Source organism: Centroberyx gerrardi, chromosome 6 (assembly GCF_048128805.1).
Source record: "Centroberyx gerrardi isolate f3 chromosome 6, fCenGer3.hap1.cur.20231027, whole genome shotgun sequence".
Lineage (NCBI taxonomy): Eukaryota > Metazoa > Chordata > Actinopteri > Beryciformes > Berycidae > Centroberyx > Centroberyx gerrardi.
Genome location: NC_136002.1, coordinates 11,758,804 through 11,779,411, shown reverse-complemented (window position 1 = coordinate 11,779,411; position 20,608 = coordinate 11,758,804). Strand labels below are relative to the sequence as shown.

General features: G+C 44.1%; 2 protein-coding genes across 3 annotated transcripts; one reads left to right on the top strand and one right to left on the bottom strand.

The window, feature by feature from the left end:
• Window positions 1-3,587: 3,587 nt before the first annotated feature.
• c5ar1 (complement C5a receptor 1) lies at window positions 3,588-5,983 on the top strand. Of its 2 annotated transcripts, none has more exons than XM_071917861.2 (2): window positions 3,588-3,616; window positions 4,193-5,983. In XM_071917861.2, the coding sequence occupies exon 2, from the start codon at window positions 4,225-4,227 to the stop codon at window positions 5,254-5,256; it is 1,032 nt and encodes a 343-aa protein (XP_071773962.2). In that variant the 5' UTR covers window positions 3,588-3,616; window positions 4,193-4,224; the 3' UTR covers window positions 5,257-5,983. The 2 variants fall into 2 exon arrangements, with proteins under 2 accessions (XP_071773962.2, XP_071773963.2); XM_071917862.2 differs by having other exon boundaries at window positions 3,594-3,616; window positions 4,213-5,983.
• A 2,182-nt stretch (window positions 5,984-8,165) lies between these two features.
• dact3b (dishevelled-binding antagonist of beta-catenin 3b) lies at window positions 8,166-17,182 on the bottom strand. The gene is made up of 4 exons (XM_071917879.2): window positions 16,952-17,182; window positions 10,466-10,598; window positions 9,937-10,047; window positions 8,166-9,688 (listed from the first exon to the last, which is right to left on the bottom strand). Exons 1-4 carry the CDS (start codon window positions 17,180-17,182, stop codon window positions 8,166-8,168), a joined length of 1,998 nt encoding a protein of 665 aa, XP_071773980.1.
• Between the last annotated feature and the right edge of the window lie 3,426 nt (window positions 17,183-20,608).

Genomic DNA, 20,608 nt, shown 5'->3' with positions numbered 1-20,608 from the left:
AGCAGTAAATGACAGTATCGTCGGCATAAAAATGAAACTGTGCATTAGGAACATTTTGACCCAGGTTGTTAATATAGACAGTAAACAAAAGTGGACCCAAGACAGAACCTTGGGGGACCCCTGACGCAACATGTAGTACACTGGAGGAAGTGCCATCAAATTTGACACATTGTGTCCTTTCAGAGAGGTAATTTTCAACCAATCAGCCAACAGCCTGCTCAGACAACCCAATATTGAGCAGCCGCTTCAGGATAAGGTGGTCAACTGTATCGAAGGCCTTTGAAAGATCGATAAAAAGAGCGGCACAGGTTTTTTTGTGATCCAGTGACTCAATTATATCGTTAACAACCTTTAAGGATGCCATGATGGTACTGTGTTGTTTCCTGAAGCCAGACTGGTACAATGAAAGGATATTATTAGCGCTCAGGAACTCCTTCAGCTGATCACTTACCAATCCTTCAAGGACCTTCGACAAGACGGTTAAGTTGGAAATAGGCCTATAATTGTTTAGTGATGTAGCGTCCCCCCCTTTTAACAGAGGAAGAACATGGGCAGATTTCCACATTTTTAGGATGACATTTTGAGTGAGAGTGAGGTTAAAGATGCTTGTTAAGGGTTTAGCAATAGAATCAGCTGCAAGTTTTAAAAAGTATGGTTCCAGATTATCTGGACCTGCAGGTTTTTTGGTGTCCAGCGAAAGAAGAGCTCTGTGAACTTCATCAGCAGAGAAGGGAACAAAATAAAAGGGCTGACCATCAAGAATACAATCAACACTCATGTCTGAGGAAGGCAAGTTTTTTAAAGGCAGGGACTGGTTAAACAGGGAACCGGAGGCAATGAAGTGCTCATTGAAACATTCCAGCATAGCAGATTTTTCAGAAATGGATGTGGTGTCCTTAACAATGCAAGGAGGCAGTTCATTACGAGTATCAGTGGCTGAAATAGATTTGATAGCTTTCCAGAATTTCCTGGGATTCTTCAAATTGTTAGTCGTTGCAGACAAATCAAATTCAGACTTGGCTCGTCTGGTAAATGAAGTGAAACGGTTGCGTAGTTGCCTAAAATGGAGCCAATCAGCCTCAGTCCCTGTTTTCCTAGCCTTCGCCCAAGCCAAATTTCTCTCATGGAGTAACTTAGCCAGGTCAGGGGAAAACCAAGCGTTGTCTCGTCCCTTCACTCTAAACCTTCGAACAGGAGCATGTTTATCCACAATATGCGAGAACCAATCATAAAAAAGTGTCCAAGCATTTTCAACATCATCAATGAGATCGATTTTTTCCCAGTCGTGGTAAAATAAATCATGTAAAAAACCTTGTTCAGAAATGTGCTTCATATCTCGTTTTATAACAAAACGAGGCTTGGACTTGGGAATTTTGGCGTTTCTAATTGCAGCAATTACACAGTGATGATCACTAATATCGTTTGCAAAAACACCAGTCTCAGAGTACTTGTGGGGAGCATTAGTTAAAATCAGATCAATTAAAGATGATTTCTCTGGGTATTTGGGGTTAGGGTGTGTGGGGCACCCGGTAATTTGGGTAAGATTTAGTGAGCTACAGAGATCTTTAAAACCGTCAGATATAGGCTTTAGTCAATCCCAATTTAGGTCACCTGTCAAAATGATCTCGCTGTACTGCAGCTGTGATAGTAACTGCGACAGCGTTGGAAGTGCATCAGCAACAGCTGACGGCGGTCTATAGCACCCGACTATAGTGATACAAAGCCCTTTAGATATCTCAATATTTAGGGCCAGAAACTCCAATTGTTTGCTGACAGATTTAGAGAGCGCAACATTCACAAGAAATTTGCTCTTTACAAAAATAGCTACCCCACCCCCTCTCTTGGGGCGATCAGTTCGATAAACATTATACCCGCCAATAGAGATAACTTTATCCGTAATAGATTTAGTGAGCCAGGTTTCAGATAGGACAGATATGACATTTTAAGCAAGTTGAAACTGGGTAAAAGGAGGCATTGGTTGTGCCTATCTTATGAACTGCCATTTTCTTCCCAATCATTTACGATTGATTATTGCCCTTTTCTGTTCTGCAAAGGTACTAAGTAACATTTTCCAGTTTTTATTTATGAAAGCTAACTGGGCTGCAGGAAGCAACACTTGGTTTTATGGTCTGACCTGGTTCTTACCACATCCTTTCCTAATGCAATAATGAGTCTAGAAAGATAACCGCACACTTGACGACTATCTTATGATAAAATGCTAGAGATAAAAAAACAACAAAGTGGAAGAGCAAAACTGCACACTTGGGTCCATGCAAGCTTCTTTATTGAGCCAAGCTTTTGGTCAAGTAAACCTGCAATAATGACAAATCACCATACATGTTCTGGAATAAATATTACAGTGTACAGAGTGAGTATGGTGAAACTAGACAGCACAAGGAAGCAATATTTAATCCTATGATGTTACCATGTTCTTACACCCTGTAAAAATCTAGTTATTGCCTTTTGAAGATAAAGCTGTATCATTTATTTTCTGCAGTTACAAAGTAAAACATTACAATTTACAATATAAGCAAACCAAAGCTGAGCTGTTCTGAAGTGAAAATAAACAATATATTTAAGGAGGGCTCTATCGTAAATAAAAATACATTCTTTATTTTCACTTCACATTTTGTTAAAGTTGCTGTCAGTTTAGAGGCAGAAGGGGAACACAACAGAATTTTTACTCTTACTTCCCTACAGGCAATTTTCAATAGAAGACAGAGAAAGGAAAAACAATATCGCTAGGTTTTTCCACATTATTCCATCCCTTATCATCAAATTATTTATGTATGATCATTTACAGGGTGGCTCCAGCCACCTGTCAACCTGAAAAGGAATATGCAGGTAAATCGAAAGAATCAAGTTACACAGAAACAATTTAACAGTTTGCATGTTTAATGAACAAGTGTTCATGACTTTCCAAGTGATGAACAGTTTTAGCAGTTTTAAGCAAATTTATTGCAAAATATGAATTGCGCACAAATAATCTCGAGCTACTGCTAATATTAATCTTTTATCTTCAACCTTGAATTGAGGGGTAAAAGAGAAGGTGTTTCTAAGAAAGTTTAACCTAATTCCCTAAGAGTTATGCAGTTAACTCCAATTACACTGTTATTTTAACTGATGAGTAACACCAGAGGTGGTTTTAAGTATAGCCTAATTAGCAAAAGCTGTTATTGCATAATTAATTTACTATTTTTACCATGTATTTCTGGTAAATACTTAGTAGCTATGGTGACTGTAAAATTTCCATTGACAGTTTTATTACATTTAATCTTTTCGCCTAAAACGATAAGGGACATTGGTTAATGCTGGCTTAAGAAATTCGGGGAAATTAGTTGTCATGGAAAACCACAATTGAAAACGTGTATGGGTTAATAATAGTTCATCATCAGAAGCCTATCTTTCTTGTTTTATGATGACTCACCAATATGTAAGAGGCGTATGTGTGTGTGTGTGTGTGTGTGTGTGTGTGTGTGTGTGTGTGTGTGTGTGTGCGTATGCGTGTGCGTGTGCGTGTGTGTGTGTGTGTGTGCATAAAACATGCTAAAAAGCAGAACAGTTCCGTAATTTCTCTTGTGCTGTGTGGAGCCAACATCAACAGGACTTTGAAGCTGTAAGTTAAAATATGAGCAGGATAAGGTTTTAATTTTTATCTGTTACTATCACTGACTAGAGCTGTTTATATTTAAAAGATATTGAAACTTACTGAAGTTTAATTAATTAAATTGTATCATATTAAATCCTTTGTAACTGCTCTAGCCTAATTTTTGGACTTCTTACTTCAGAGTGATACACATAACAGTTGTGAAAAAAAGTTTATATTTAGTTTATATTTATATTAAAATATAAGTTTATATTTGTTTTATAAAAAACATATATAGCCTATTTAAAGAGATGCAAACGTTTTGTTAATCTACAATGTGTTTCAAAAGTAGGCATACATTTTTTTTAATAATAATGGAAAAAGAAAGCTGTTTGTTTTGATTTTTTATTTGTTTTAGTCATTTTAACAAAATAATTCAACATTCAACAGTCCGTAAATAATAGGTGTACCTGGAAACAGGAAAAATATTGAATAATACAGTGAGTATTAATAATGTACATAAAAATGTATACCTACTTTTGAAACGCCTGGTATAATGTTGATTCAAGCATGGCACCATACATTATAATGCTGTATTTCTGACAGATTGTCCATCTACACAACAGCCCGTACCAACCATGGCTGACTATGGGGACTATGCTTCCTACAGCTTCGACGATAATTACACCCTGCCTACGTTTGTGCCTGATACTTTGACACCCGTGATTCAACCCATCCAAATAGTGGCCCTGGTCTGCTACGGCCTCGTGTTCCTGCTGGGTGTCCCTGGGAACGGCCTGGTGGTGTGGGTGACGGGGTTCCGCATGCCCCGCTCCGTCACCTCCCTGTGGTTCCTCAACCTCTCCCTGGTTGATCTGCTGTGCTGCCTCTCCCTCCCGCTGCTCATGGTCCCTCTGGCCCACGACGACCACTGGCACTTCGGCCCGCTGGCCTGCACGCTGATCAAGGGCCTGTTCCACCTGGTGATGTACTGCAGCGTCCTGCTGCTGGTTGTGATCAGCCTGGACCGCTGGATGCTGGTCAGCAGACCCGTCTGGTGCCAGAACCACAGGCGGCCTCGGCAGGCTGCCTGGGTGTGTGTGGGCGTCTGGTGCCTGGCTCTGCTCGGCAGCATCCCCCAGTTCGTCTACACCAAGCAGATCGACGCAGGTGAGGAGAAGAGGGAGTGCGTGGGTCAGTACACTCTGCTCAGCGCCTGGCTCGTCACCTCGTTCCGCTTCTTGGTTGGATTCCTGCTCCCTTTCCTGGTCATCGTGGTGTGCCATTGGGTGGTGTACAGGCGAGCGGGCAGCGGGATGTCCCGTGGGGGCCGCAACAAACGCACACTGAGGGTGATCGTCGCCGTGGTGCTGAGCTTCTTCCTGTGCTGGCTCCCGCTGAACATTTTGGACTTCCTCATCTTGCTCACCCCTCGCAATTCCCCTCACAGGCCGCCGATGTACCTGGCGCACGTCCTCGCGCTGTGCCTGGCCTATTTCAACAGCTGCCTCAACCCGCTGCTCTACGTGTGTCTGGGCCGGGGCTTCAAGGACAGCATGCACCGCTCCCTGCGCAGCCTCTTCCACTTCATCAACGAGGAGCCCGCGGTCCGGCCGACCATCGCCACCGACACCAAGAGCACTAGTGGAAAGGAGATGACTGGCATCTGAAGGTGCAATGCATAGAGACAGAGATAAAACAGTTTTAACTCTATGGTGTAATAACCTTGGGGTGAGGCAGCACGCAGATACTCTATATGTCAGCCTTGCAGTTTCCATAGTTGTGGCTAAGGTTAAGACTTGTAGCAGGGAAGTTCAGAGGGACTTTGCTTAGCTTCAGTGTACTGAGCTTAGATATTGTAACCACTGGAGGACATCACAAATCATCAGTGTGTGGAATTAACTGTTTGACACGTAAACCACAGAAGCATTCACACTATTCCTGTCCAAGACCTTTGATGAATAATATAGTAACTTTTCCGGACTTTCAGGTGTGATTGGCGGGCGGATTGAATTTATTTGACCAGTGTATATGTGGCTACGAACTTTGATGATTTGTACTGCTGTCATCAGAATTGCACCACAGATCAGGAACTGTTGGCTAATCTGCAATTCATTTCCGCTCTACATTTAGGCTAAGTCTTGTGCAAGGAAACCTTAACTAATACAATCACTTCTGTTTTGTTCTTATGCACAAGAATCTGCCTATAGCTACTGTGTTTCTATTTTTTGCCTTTTGTAATTTTTTGATAAGAATCACAAATACCATCATGAGACGACAGGGATTAAGAGATATCATATTATTTCATATCATCATCATGTCATTATAAATAGCCTTGTGAGTCAATTTCCTTTTCTATAAATTTTGTATAAACTCTTTCTCTTGCTCTTTCTCTCATGCACATGCAGGTAAGCTTTTTTCTTTGTGATGTTAACAAGCCTCCATTTAGGCCATGCAACATTAAAGCCAAATGAGACAAATGATATTCGTGTAGGTGATGTAAAAGCACACACACACACAGACACACCTACACACACACACACACACACACACACACACACACACACACACACACACACACACACACACACACACACCAATGAAGCAGATGGGGATTTCAGAAGATAGGAAGAAATAGTTAGTGCATTCTCCTTCTTTGAACATTACGAGCACTGAAGACAATACTGTTAAGTCTCTGACTAATAATGTTTCATAATACCACCATACCAAAGTCACCATACCATAATGCCTCAATAAAGACTACAAAATCGCACCCTCTGTTGCATAAAGTTAACTGTAGCCCCTCTTGCAAAAGTTTTTTTTTTTTTGCTGTCACACGCACGCACGCACGCACGCACGCACGCACGCACGCACGCACGCACGCACGCACACACACACACAAACACACACACAGCAGAGATGGGTATTTCAGAAGATAGGAAGATGGGGGTTTTGGAATAGGGTTACTCCCTTTTGCAATTTTTGCTGTTCCACTCATACACACAAGAGGGAGCTACACTCTAAATCTCTGATACTCAGTGGCCCAAGTGGATAAAGATGGTGGCCTCCTTGTCTGACACCCATCCTGTAGTGTAACAGGCACTAAAGACAATAGATGGGGAACAATTTGCTTTAGTAATGTTTGTAGTTTTGTCTTTAACTCAAACAAATGCACTACTGAGCATGTCTGTGCAAGTCCATGTAACTAATAAATTAATATTTATGATTTTCTCCATTAGCTTGATGCATATTTATGATCATCATGTTTAAGTCTGACAACTGAGCACTGAGTACGCACTGTGGGGCCCCCACCCAATATTTATGATAGTATCTGCAGACCAAGGAGACTCATGGTGTAGGCTGAGTAGACCAAAGTTACATTCCCACTTAGTGTGCTAATGTTGGAAATCTTGCACATTTGGATTCTTTGCATTGTGGCATTAGAACAATATCAAAGCAAAGAGGTTCTTTATGTGCCTTGTTAATTACAACACTCCCTGAATGTGGGAATAAGCTACATGGAGAATGAGCTAAATCACCAACGCACACACACACACACACAATCAACATCTTGTTGTACCTGGACTGCACACTAGAAGGTTATTAGAACAATCAAAAAACCTTAGTTGTAGTAGTGTAGTGTTAAAAGAAACACATTCAAGAGCAAAAGGGGCTTTATTTACAAACTACATTCATTCCAAACAAGGCCACGGGATGGTATTTACATTACATATTTACAGGAGTGTGTAAGTCTGTGTCTCTGTGTTTCATTGAGTGTCTGCACCTATATGTGCATGCATGCATGTATATTGGCCCCTTAGTATGGCCTCTAAGACCCATTCCTAAAGCTGACTCATAGACATCAGTTCATTTCAGCTCATTGGTCCTCGATCACGGTTAAAAAAAAAAAAGCAGCTGGCAGAAGAGGAGAGGTAGTGGACTGTTCACTTGTATGTATCCATAGATTTACATGGAGAGGCAGGGCTAAGCAGAATAAAACAGGAAAAAATGCATGGTACACACTCATTGCCTGCTTGTATGATTCCCAATCAACCCATGCATATTTAGATTGTTGGTGAACCAAATCTAAACATGTATTTGCATCTTGTTAGCCTGTCATAATGTCAGCTTTTACATATTTAACTGTCTCTGCTGTCAACACATTGTAAAATGTTAAGAATTAAACACCATAATGCCAGCAGACATTAAGAGAGTCTGATAGCATGGTCAGCTAGTTAGCTTTACCCCACAAGATGGTCCATCCATGTATATCTATACATTATGATTCATCATTGCAGTGTAGCCATTAGACCAGAATAATGCCCATTAGTCTAGCGTCTGATGGCTATGTGCTAGGGGATAAATTCAACCAGATAATACAGACATACGATCTCTAGCAGACCTTTAATTATACCCATCTGTCACTAAGAAAATAAGAAGAGGTAGGTAGAGTACACAAACTGGATTGGTTATTTAACAGATCATCAGAGTGAGCAGGAGAAGCAGCTGCAATGTTTCTTCAACATTGTAAAAGCCTTTACAGCACTGCGGGAAAAGTGACAGTTCTTTGACCATCTTCTCACACGGTGGTCATGACTTTGAGGGACCCTGAGCGGAATCTGAGGATCTTCTTCTTGAGAGCATGGGAGGCTTTGATCTTGACAAAGGCCTTGGGCTGGGAGGAGGTGGCGTTGGCGGAGGCCTGCGGCGAGGGCGAGGAGGAGGAGGAGGAAGAGGCCAGGCGTGGCGGCAGCTGCTGGGGCCACACCAGCCCGCCACTCTCATCTGAGTCACTGGACAGAGAGCTGGAGGCCGGGGAGTACACCTCGCTCATGCTGGACTCGGACTCTGCGGGGGCGGCTCCAGCGTAGCCCTCCTCGCCCTGGCAAAGAGGCGCTCTCTCTGGAAAGTCTGAGTGGCGAGGCTGGGCGTGGTGGTGGTGGTGGTGGTGGGGGTGGGGGTGGGGGTGATGGTGGTGAGTCTGGGGTTGGGAGTGGGGACATGGGTGGCCGTGACGAGCCCTTCGAGGTGGCCGTCTGTGCGCTTGGCCCACCTGGGTCTCCCCCTCGTCCTGGCTGAGCTCCAGGTTGGAGCACCAGCGTCGGGTCCCGTTGTTGCTGCTCCCGCCCGCCTGGGGTCCCGCGACTTGGGCTTGGCTCTGAGCTTGGTCCCTACGGCCTTGGGGCCTCTCGGTGGTGCTGTACCTGCGTTCGGGGAGCACCCGCTGGCCCAGGAGGCTGTTCTCTGACTGGGATCGACTGGTCTTACTGCTTGACCTCTTGGAGCTCTGCCGCTCTTCGTGGCTCTTCTTCGAGGCTCTGGCCTTGGAGCTGGGCTGGTCTGGAGAGGCGATGGCTCGGCCGGGCTTAGGCTGCTCCGGGGCGTAGTGTCTGGGTGACCGCACGGGGGCGTGGCAGCCTTGGCTGGGGATATACTGAGCACTGACTAGATTCTGGTTGTGATGAGCAGGGGAGTGGGGGAGTGGATAGTGCCGGGGCGACTGGGGCTCGCAGCAAAGGTCAAGAGCCCCAACACCGCAGTTGGGGTCCAGGGAGGGCAGAGGTGGCGGTAGCGCTCCAGCCAACGAGTGTGGCCTGGAGTGGGGGTAGGGCAGGGCCAGATAGCAGTCCTCCTCCAAAGATGGGGCCTCTCCTCCACAGGCCTCCCCCTCCAGCAGGTCACAACCCCAGCCTTGGCTCTCAGGGTTTGGTGAAAGGTCAACGCGGGGGTCAGGAAGGCGGTGCTCTGCGGTGTGAGAGGGAGTTCTCCTGTGCAGAGTGCTTTGACCGGAGGCGCTGCAGTATGGGGGGTCGGGGCTCAGGCTGGTGCGGGGCTGACAGGGGCGCGGTGAGAGGGTATGACGCTGGATGAGACCCAGGATATAACCCTCCACCCTCAGGGCCTGCTGGTAGTCCTCCTCCGTGACCTGATCCTCCGCAGCCTGCTGCTGCCAGGCTTGGCTGGCGTCCCACTGCCAGGACTCCACTGCTGTGCCCTCCTCAGCGATGCCCTCTAGAGGAGGGTAAGGGGCAGAGAAGGACCGGGGCAGAGTGCTGCGTGGGACCTGCACCTCCAGTTCTCCATTCAGCATGAGGGGGTCTCCTAATTACAGAAAACAACACTGTAGTAGGTAAAAGTGCAGGGCCTCTATATTGTAGACAATAATAGTAATATTTCTATTTAATTCCTCTTGCGTAGAGTGAAAAATCTGTCATCTCAAGTTTTTTCACTTTATTTAGACAAAAGCAAATCAGAGAGGCTAATATACTGTATGTACTGTACCAAACAGATGTAACTATGTTATTATGGTAAAATTTCTATTTCTTTCCTAATCTGCTAGTTTTCCTTACCCAGAGACTTTGGCCTGTCGCTGGTGTAGGCCCAGGAAGAGACCGTCTCTGTGGGCTCAGTGGAACAAGACCTTCCCCTTGGAGACTGGCCCTCGCTCGACTCATAGAAGCCTGGGAAAAACAGAGAGAGAGTGAGAGAGAGAGAGAGAGAGAGAGATGAGATGATCTCACTCATTACGTCTCACTGCCCTTTCCAATTCTCTAAAAATATAAGCTGCTTTGCTGCATGCAGTTGAAACTCATTTCCAGCGTCTTACAGGCCACAAAGCACAAACACAACTGGAGCAACTGGAGCGTGAACAAACACATGCGTAAAAGCAAACGAAACGTCAAACTCATTACAAGCATATTACAAGACCACAGAGTAAATCTGGGTTACATTATATGTGAAGAAAGCAAAGGTTTTTTATACAGAAAATGTGGTCATTGGCTATACTGAAAGTAAATTACAAAGTGTACATTTAGAAAGCCCTAAATTACATACATGTCAGAGTTGTGATGTAAGCAAGGGCTAAAAGTAAGGGAGTACCAGAACTAGGTCGACTGTCTCCTGTGTCTCCTTGGGCTCCATCATAGCAGCCATCGTCAGTGTCTATCCTCAGTTCTCCCACCTGCTGTTCCAGCGCCTGCATCAGTCCCCAGGGCGAGCTCTGGAGGGCGCTCTGAAACACATACACACACACACACACACACACACACACACACACATAAAATGTTTAGAATGATTCCTGCTGCCTGTATTTGCTTGCGGTGTTGAGAAGTAATTTTCAAGTAGGATGTAAGAAGCAATAATCAGCGACTTCAACAACAAAACAACAAAAATTTCAAACACTCTTCGCAATCAGATTATTGATTTGCAATAATGTTAATGAAAGAGGCACAGCTGTGAATTCTCCCTCGCTCGATGCTCCAGCTGCACACTCTCATTTTCTTTGGGGTTAAGCCTGATGGAGATTATCAATCACTTTTTGAGATCAGCTTAGAAATTTGTACAGCAGTTTTCTGCTTTGTGCATAGATGGGCCATATTTGAGTAGTTAATTCCCAAAACAACATATATGCATTTGGGGAAGAAAAATCATTGCCTGATGTTCAACATTTGGTAAGTCTAAAATAGGAAAGGATTCAGCTGGTGTAAGTGTTATCATTTTGTCAACCAATGACTCAAGTTACCTACTATCCTTTAAAAACTAACATTTATTTTAATTTTGTGGTGCCAATCATTTGCAAGAGTATGTGTCAGTTTTTTCAAAAGATGGATATATCATTTTGGAACAAAACTATTCATTGTTATTGTGTTGTATGTAGACCTGAGGTGTATCTGCAACCTTTATTTCAACTAACAGGGATAAAAAAATGAGTAACCAAAGAATGTCAAAACAGATAAAACAACATCCAAGATTTCTTCTTCACTGCACAGTATAACTACAGACTTCCCAGAAAGTTCAAACATGACTAGCACAGGTCGTCAAAGTGTGTGTGGAGCAGCGGTGCATCTGTGCACATCCTCTATATCTGTCGTCGGGCCTCTTATGTAAGGAAGTGGCCAGTGGAGGCAGTCAGCTGGAACATGAATAATGCACTGCTCTGGGAAGTGTATGGAGGTATTCTTTCATGTGGACGCAGGCACACACACACACACACACACACACACACACACACACACACACATGCTATCACGATATACAGATTTGTTTGGTCATACAGTTCAGATGCAAGCACACAATTAGAGAGCAGAAAGCCACAAAGAACACACCAACACACACACACACACACAAAAACTGGCATACACATTCGCTCGTCATCCACCAATGAGTAAGACAGTGAAATTGGACATGCTAGTTCAGTCAGCCAGACAATTTCCGCCTGTCTCGTGTCGAGGTCATCTGACAAACGCACTCACATCAGCAGACACTTGCACGCAAGCCTGTCTGCATGGGTTAGCACACACACACACACACACACACATACACACATGCGCCCACAAAAGCGCTTCAATTTGTTGGATGTGATACTGCTGACACTCAAGGCTCATTAAGGGACTTCATTAACAGAAGATTGAGCATGTCCTCATAACGAGGTGACGTTTTCTACATTACAGACCTTCTGTGATGGAGAGCCTGTCAGACAACTGGTACAACTAGTCATCTCCTCTTCCTGAGCGCTGTCTGTGTCTGTGTCTGTGTGCACGCTTGCACTAATATGCATTGTCTGTATCAGAAAGACGTGTAGACACGTAGCCTATAGTATTCACAAGTGATGAGAAATCTCTGAATAGTACAGCCTGTCATATTGATAGACAGTCCTTTTTAACTAACCAAGGAATCACTCCAACACCACCAAACACAATGGTAATGGTGATGGTAAAAATGAGGAATTACAAGCAGCTCTGGACTATTCTTTAGAATGCAGGAGGGTCTGGCAGTTAGAGAGAATGGCCCATACTGGATCCTGATAACAGTCAGTGTATTCATCCTGTCTGGAGCAAGACGCCCAACCCTTACATGTTCCTTACACGACCCCTGGCTGCCCCTTTGCTCTGAGTCCATGTCAGTGTGTCTGAGAGAGATATATGAAAAAAAGCCCAAATATCTAATTAAACTGTGTGTAATATGTTGAGGGAAAAAATCCTATAGAAAACTGGTCTGGAGTGATCTTTTGGTCACCACACCACTTGGTGGTTGAGCTCGGACTCCTTTGTCTGGCAGACTAATGCGGTGATAATGCAGAGGCTGTTGAGGGGCAATTGACCCAAGCTAACCTATGCTTCCCACACAACCGCTTTACACAAAAAAACTGTGTGATTCCTTTTGTCCCGGCTACGCTGCTTATTGTCTTACTATAAACAAAGCATTAGCATCACTACATCGATACTGGTTTGTACAGGCGAGACGAGAGAGTGGGAAGCTGAGTGTGAGGTAAAGAAATGGCTGGGAGAAGGGGAGACTATTGGAAATCAATTCATCAATGACGCAGTTTCACACAATTGATTGGTTTGCCTTCGCTTTCTAGCCACGCACACAAATGCACAAATACATACACACACACACACACACACACACACTGTGGACACCGTGGTGCTGGTCATTAAAACATAATGAGACAAAAAATTAAACAAAGCTCTGCGGACAGACAGACCAAACCCAGCGCTGTCTCGAGCACAACACAATACAACCTTCAGCAGTATGGCATTTCACAGCATGGTCTTTGATTGTACTCCATTATTAATGGTCTCACCCTGGTTCCCTGACACTCTGCACACTGTATCATTACTGTTTTACTGCATCCTCTGCCCCAGGCTGGTGGGGGATGGGGGAGACAGAGGAGGGGGTGCAGCCGGTAGCAGCCAACCATTAAGCTGTTATACACCGAGCGTACAACATATCAGGACCACCTGCTCTTTCTGTGAAATAGACTGACCAGGTGAATCCAGGGGAACGCTTTGATCCCTTACTTATTGATTCCACTTGTTAAATCCACTTCAGCCACTGAGGAGGAATGCTGATGAAAAGCGAATGACTAAATGGTTAAAGAAGGAATTTAAATCCAAGAGACAAATGAGGCATTGATTGTGCCAGAGGGGGTCAAACTCAATATTAGGAGGATTGATTCTAGGATTTTACTCAGTGTAATATAAGGACAAGCTAGGTTTGTCACCCCAGAGGTTTTCTACAGGCCAGAAAAATGGACCATGGCCAGTGTCAAGAGGAACTTGATCTGTAGCATGGACCTCTAACCATTCTACAGATGGAGGGTTCTGGAGCGGGGAGCATGGAGCGATGGAGCTGAGCACTCAAGGCATGCAGGCACACTGCTGGACCCTCCATAATTAAAGCAATGTTGTGACTGGCTCCAAAGAGAGAAGGGCTGTAGGAGGCCGGAAACTGCCACACGTACACGCACACACACACACACACACACCCTGCCCCCGACTGCACTGCTCGACTAAGCCACTGATCCCCCATTTCTTTACACATGCACACACGCAGACCCACACATTTTAAATACTTTATTTGAATGCGCTAAATCAAATTATAATTTGGTGTAGATTCAAATTGTACGGAGGATTAACACGCACACACGGACACACACACACACACTGTTTACATAACCGTAGTGAATGGCATTCATTAGCATGCTCTGCCTCTGCCCTACGTGCGCAGTCTCTCGTAGGCAGGGGAGCGAGTGGTGCTGCTTGTGAATGGAGTCTCTACAGAGAGACTCGCCCCAGTCTGAAGTCTGCGCTCATGTGACCAACAGCTGTGGCAAGAGACACCAGCTCAGGGTGCAGCTCATGGAAGACTGTATGTGTGTGTATGTGGACATAACATGTGCAAATGGGTATTGGACATGCTCCTATTTGTGTCTGTGTGTGTCACTGTACGTGTATATTTTCATGTGCTCTTTTGCCAGATTGTACATATGTGTATCTGTACAGGCAAAAGAGCATATATACATTTGGGTATTTGGGTGTGTGTGTGCATACGTGTGTGCGTGTGTTGGAACAAAAGGAAGGCAACCACCATCCTTCCAGTGATCAGTCACTGCTGAGTTGGCCCGCTGCTCTATTCTCACTAATGATGTGCCGCTGTGTCAACACAAGGACACACACACACACACACACACACACACACACACACACACAGACACTGATACAACCTGATCCACAAACACTATGGCCAAGCCAGCCAGTCAATAACAACACAAAGCAAAAGCACTGTCTACAGTGTACAGACACGTGCACACTCCCACTCCCACATATGGCGTGTGCACACATTCATGCACACACATTTTGCATGTGCCTATTTAAATACACACACACACAAACACAGATGCACACACATTAAATGCTTGATTTAAATCCACTAAATTCATTTAGAGCTTGCATTAGATTCAGAGGCTAAACAGGATTTAAGAGCATTTAAGGATATAAAGCATTCGCTCAGCCACACACACACACACACACACACACACACACACACACACACACATACACATCAAGCACACCCGCAAACTCATACACAATTCATATAGGCTTGCTCACTCTCTCCAAACACACAGCAGGGTGGCAGAGAGTGAGGTCAGAGCCTTGTGCTTTCCCAGCTGCTGTCTGGCGTCCCACGGCTGTCAACACCTCAACCACCACACACTGTACAGAGGAGAAAAGGCCCCGGCCTCGGCCTGTCTGGGGCCACGGTCAAGGGAGCCACACACACTGCACACACACACACACACACAGACACACACACCAGCAGTGTCTCATGGGTCAGTTGTTTCTGTGTCACTATACATTCTGCAGACTTTAACCTACATGGAAGATGAGGCTGGGGATTTGGCTTGGACGCATATGGTGACCTGATATTTTGAAGGCTCAATTTTGAGGCTTCAATTAGAGTCATGTCAGGCAAATCTCCGCGCGGCAATCTCCAAGGAATTTCCTGTGTAATTATTTACACGCTTGACTAAGCATTGCAGTTAATAAACATCGATCCAATGACGGGTTGCTCGGAAAATGAAAACGGAAAAAATATGCGGCCTGTAGGGAAACCATGTCACTCGCTGTATGGCTTTGGAAATAGCTCTTTCCCGTCAGTGTAAAACGCGGAGCTAGGCTGAAATGAGTTGACAGCTCCACCGGGAGATGCGCATTCACTGTAGGTATGGCACATTGGAAACATTGGTCCTGAATGCTCTCCTTGTGTTATTTTTTTTATATATGTCTCCCAAAAAGATGTATACTTTTTGCTTGATTCTTGCTCTCTATCATAATGGTGAAAACTACAAGCTCAGATTTAGGCAAAGGTAATGTACAAGGCGACCGGCGCGCCCTGCTCCCCTCACGGCGCAGCACCGGGGGCCTCGGGATCATTAGTATTCAGCTCCATGCGCGCCTATTGTTAGGGCCCCGGCGGAGGGGAAGGAGGGAGGGAGGAGAGAAGGAGATGAGAGGAGTGGGAGGCGGCTGATTTAATTTCTTTTTCACCCTCTTTCATAATGGCTTTCTGTTCGAGCAATGCTGAGACAGCCAGCGGACTGCGCAAGAGCAGCCAAAGAGCAACCCAAAAACTCCGAGCTATTCCTGGGTCTAAAACACACAGAAGCCACGGCAAGGGCCAGTAAAGCGGGGAAGATAATTATACAATGAAAAGAAAAACTATAGACCATAGAAAACAATATTTATAGTGACGAGGAAGGAGGAATATATGCCTGCTCCCACGGTCAGTCATGCGTAAAAGTTTCCACGGGAGATGCTCTGTTAGTTGTGATGTCACAGAAACATTTATTTGGCCTGAGCAATTCCGTTTATGAATCTCGTGTTATTGGTGACATCACAGTCAGACAAGGAACACGCCTACTCCTGGAGGAAAATTTCCGACCTTATTGTATTGACGTTGTCGCAACTTTGCCTACAGAGCAACAACAGAGTCATTCAGAATTAGAAACGCCAACTCATCAATTATGTGGAGAACGATTATGACATAAAAAAATGTAAGACAATCTAAAAGCTAAACCTTATCGAAACGAATAATTCATGCCTTTATGATGTCGAGAGAGCATCAATAAGAGCTTGTTAAGTAGTAAAACCTATAAAAGTCCATGATCAGGGAACAATGGGCCATTAAATAGTAGGCCTATACCACAAACGGCGGGTGCTCCACCCCCTGATTTCGTTACCCACAGGCATAAATCTCAGCCCAGAGGATAGAAACCCATTACATCCTTTCAGACAGAGACCCTATTAATCAACTTGAGTAACTTTTCTTGCAGATAAGGGTCGCCTCTACACAAAAGGCGCACCCCAAAGCAAGAGTCCATCTAACGGTCAAGCTAATAACAATGAGGGTGGGTTGTAGCCTATATATTCTAGATATTTAAGACTTTATTGGACTATGCGCCGGGGGTAAAATGGGGCTTCAGCATAGCTTAACGTGGTGTGGACCGACATGGGAGAGCTGCTGGCATCCATGCATGCAGTAAAACAATCTTAACATAAACCAACCGGTGAAACTTCTTACCAGCTGACGTCTCAGTGTCAAGTTTTCCTGGCCCCAGCTGCTGAAACACGACAGCTCGCCTCTGGAGCTGTTGTGGGGCAGCGGGTCTCCCAGGGCCAGCGCCCCGAGGACCAGGCACTCCTGCCTCTGCTTGCGGAGCTCCAGCTCGCACAGCCCGGCCAGACTTGCCTCCAGGCGCTCCTTGGTCCGACTGCGCTCCACAGTCACTGGGAACGAGAACGCGCGGTGCATGCCCAAACAAAAATATCCAGTCTTTTCAGGAGAAGAAAATCAAATATATTTTTTCCCCCTTATTTTCTATTTCGTATTCTGGATGGAGCAAGATTTACGACTGCACACGTAGGCTATAAAAAGCCATGCGGCGTCCCATCCGTTGTGATAGTACGGTTGCCTTTGAGCAGCATGGTTTCTCCTCAGACCATCTATGCGCTATACATTTTCTATTTCGCAGCTGTCAAACACAGGACGCAGCTCCGCCCTCTGCGAACAGCCACGACGAGAAAGTGGGATTCATCCGCCCCTTGCAAATCCAATCTCAGCCTTCATTGGACATCAGGGGGCGGTGGGTGCTGCTGCGTGCGACGTTATCCCATCCCCCTTGATTCATTATATTGACGCGCCGACCTCACCCCTCTAGTCCAGAGTCAATGGACCACTTTCAGCGGGGAGGGCTATTTCTGGGGACACAGTATAGCCTGGCCAGGAAATCTGCTTTCCTTACAGTATTGAATGGCAACATATAGCAATGGACTGAGGAATACAACAATAAGGGGGCTGAAATACTGATGAACTACTCAGTAAAAAATAGGCCCATTGGATTCGGCTACAGCAGGCCCACATGATGTTAGGGCAAGCTGCACCATGCATGAACACAGATGTTGATGTTGCAGGTCAGCAAGACACTATGAGCACTTGACACTATTTAATGTCACTATTGTGTAATCATGTCATTTGAAAGAGTAATGGCAGTTTAGGATAGGACAGGATAGGATAGGATAGGATAATTATAATGGAAACTTGTCTGAATATTTTGTCAAAAGAGTCATTCAGCTTGTATAAATATAAGCTAATTGTGCTTGGTTATAGCAGTATTGTAATTGTTAGGATGTTTTGTTTGCCACACTTATTCCCTCCTCGCTCATTGTCCTCAGGATGGGGATGAATGTTGTAACAGAAGTTTGTTTCAGTGTTTTAGGAGGTGACATTCAAGTCTGACAAAATCAGACACAGCAGTTTAAGGGCAAAGCTTTGACGCCACACTTTAGTTCAGATGACTTCATGTTTTGCATCGTGACATTGCATGTGACCCTAAAAATTCACATTCTGAAATCTTCGCTACAAAATGACAAACAACCACGCAGCAAAGAGGTGCTCAGGTGCCGAGCGAGCTCAGGAGTCCAGAGGCCCATGGCATCTCCTGCCAGTCAGCTGTTACCTGACTTGCCACCTATACAGTATATAGGGTACACAATGTAAATAGAAATGCTTTACATAAACAAAATGTTTTCAGTTTGCATTTAGTAACATTATGTAATGAGCAGGCCCACCAGTGGAGAGCAGGGACCAAAGTAACTGGGGGGAGAATTAATATAATAATAACTCAAATTAGAAACAAGCCATAATTTTGGTATTTTCTGCACTGGATATTTCGTTTCTATATTTAAAGTGAAGGAAATATCCTAGTAATTGTATTAACATAGGACTGTTTTTTGTAATACCATAGTGAGAGTACAAAATGTTAGGGCCAGCTTAATTTTGCTGCACCCCATTTTGTACATCTATGCCTCAATTGTTTCATGACTTAAAAATCCCTCTTTAACTGCTCTCATCACCTCTCTCTATATCTCACCCTCACAAATGAAGTGGATCTAATGGGAGAAATCAATAAGGTATGATGGCTTTCACCTGGATTCACCTGTTCAGTAAATTTTATGAAAAGTGCAGGTCGACCAAATATTTTATACACTCAGTCTATATGTTCAGTGGCAGTTTATAGGCCATTGGTGCAATAGTAATTAAAGTGAGACATTGGCAACCTTGAAAGTCCCCTTTTCTTGAAGTTTAAGCATATTTCAGTGACCTTTACAGTCCCTGCTGTAAACATACTTTAGGTTATGAAAAGTTTGTGGCTATAGTAGGCCTATAGGTCCCAAAATAACAACGCTTTCAGTATTTATTGACATCAATATTTCAAAGTTGATTTTATTCTTTTTGAAAAGTGCAGTAACAGATGAATATTTCATGTGACTAAGGCTATTATTCGCTCCTGTGGTCATTCTGTGTTCCACTACTCTGTAACTCTGTGTCTCCTGAGGTCATACACACTGTAGGTCTTCAAGGGTAACAGCAATGATTACTGCTGTTAAAAAGAGGCCATGTAACAATATGTAGGTAAAATATTAGCAAAACCTCTGTGAAATGTGACCACAAAATATGAACAATCTGGAGCCTGGTCTCCCGAAAATGTATAAAAATGAGCACGATGTCTTAAAATGCAAATTTGTGCTCCCCAAATCATATGTATGAAGTAAGTTGACATCACACAATAGCAGCAGCTTGAGGTTTTCTTTAGTGGGTGAACTGTGTCCATGTGGCTTTAGTGTGATAGCATGCACTCAGATACGGGCTTACTTAGGGATTGGAGTAATAAGGGTATTATTTTTGCCTCATGTTAAGGAATAAATGGAATAAAGACTATTTCAGAATCATCTACAGTAGCATGGATGAGGCATTATAGGTTGATGGCAAGGGTGCAGTGAGGTGGTGTTTTCATCCAAGTTTTGTTTTGGAATTGTGCTTTAATGCAAACATTTTATCATAAATATTCTTATAGTCACTTGGTAGCAATCAGTAGTGTCACACAAGTCTCATTCGTTGCATTCATGGGAAAAACATTCAAGTACAAACTCCAAAAAACAGTAACACCAATTTGTTCAATACTTTTTTTTTTTTATTCATACTTCCCGTCTCTACTTCACATGAACCAGAAAGCCACTTTTTTTTTTTTTATCTTAGTCTCTATTAGGCAAAGTCATCGGCAAGTCAAAACCCACGCGCAGCGCAGGTTGGATTCTTTTGTCAGTGTGTGTGAACACTGCAGATATACACAACATATACTTACAGTATATATTTCATGTATAAATTTCACTAAAATTCTCTCTAGAGATCAAAACATATTCTAAAAAAAAACATACAGTAGAATTCTTTTTCAACAGAACTACACCAGTACATATTTTGTCAAGACACACTCGAAGAAGAGCATTTGCTATGAGTTTGATCAGTAGTCATTTTCAGCAGGGTGTGTGGTTCCTATCGGGTGTTAACCAAGGTTGTTAGTACTGTGTCGTACGTGTGGGACTGTCGCCTTGCTATCTGTGAGACAACAAGGCAAACACTAATTAACATAGTCAGTGAAGCGCACGATTCATTAGGTGTCAATGACAAAATGGTGGTATCAACAACCCTCGAGTCGCCTTGTTTCCACAGCTGTGCATCGATAGCAATCAGAAAATCATTTGTGTAATGCCGATAACTGTGTGAGCCCACACTAGAAAAGAAAGACTGAAAAAAAGCAAAGCAAACAGTTAACACCTATGAGAAATCATAGGTTACACTTGGGAATATCAGATGTGGTGTTTGTAACACTGAGTAACGTGG

What these genes read in the sequence shown, in the direction of transcription:
- c5ar1 (XM_071917861.2), top strand. Translation starts at nt 4,225, where the DNA reads ATGGCTGACTATGGGGACTATGCTTCCTACAGCTTCGACGATAATTAC.
- dact3b (XM_071917879.2), bottom strand. Translation starts at nt 17,182, where the DNA reads ATGCACCGCGCGTTCTCGTTCCCAGTGACTGTGGAGCGCAGTCGGACC. An exon ending in TGACACTGAGACGTCAGCTG is followed by an intron (nt 10,599 to 16,951) that starts GTAAGAAGTTTC and finishes TATGTGTTTCAG; the next exon opens with AGCGCCCTCCAGAGCTCGCC. An exon ending in AGACAGTCGACCTAGTTCTG is followed by an intron (nt 10,048 to 10,465) that starts GTACTCCCTTAC and finishes TGTTTTTCCCAG; the next exon opens with GCTTCTATGAGTCGAGCGAG.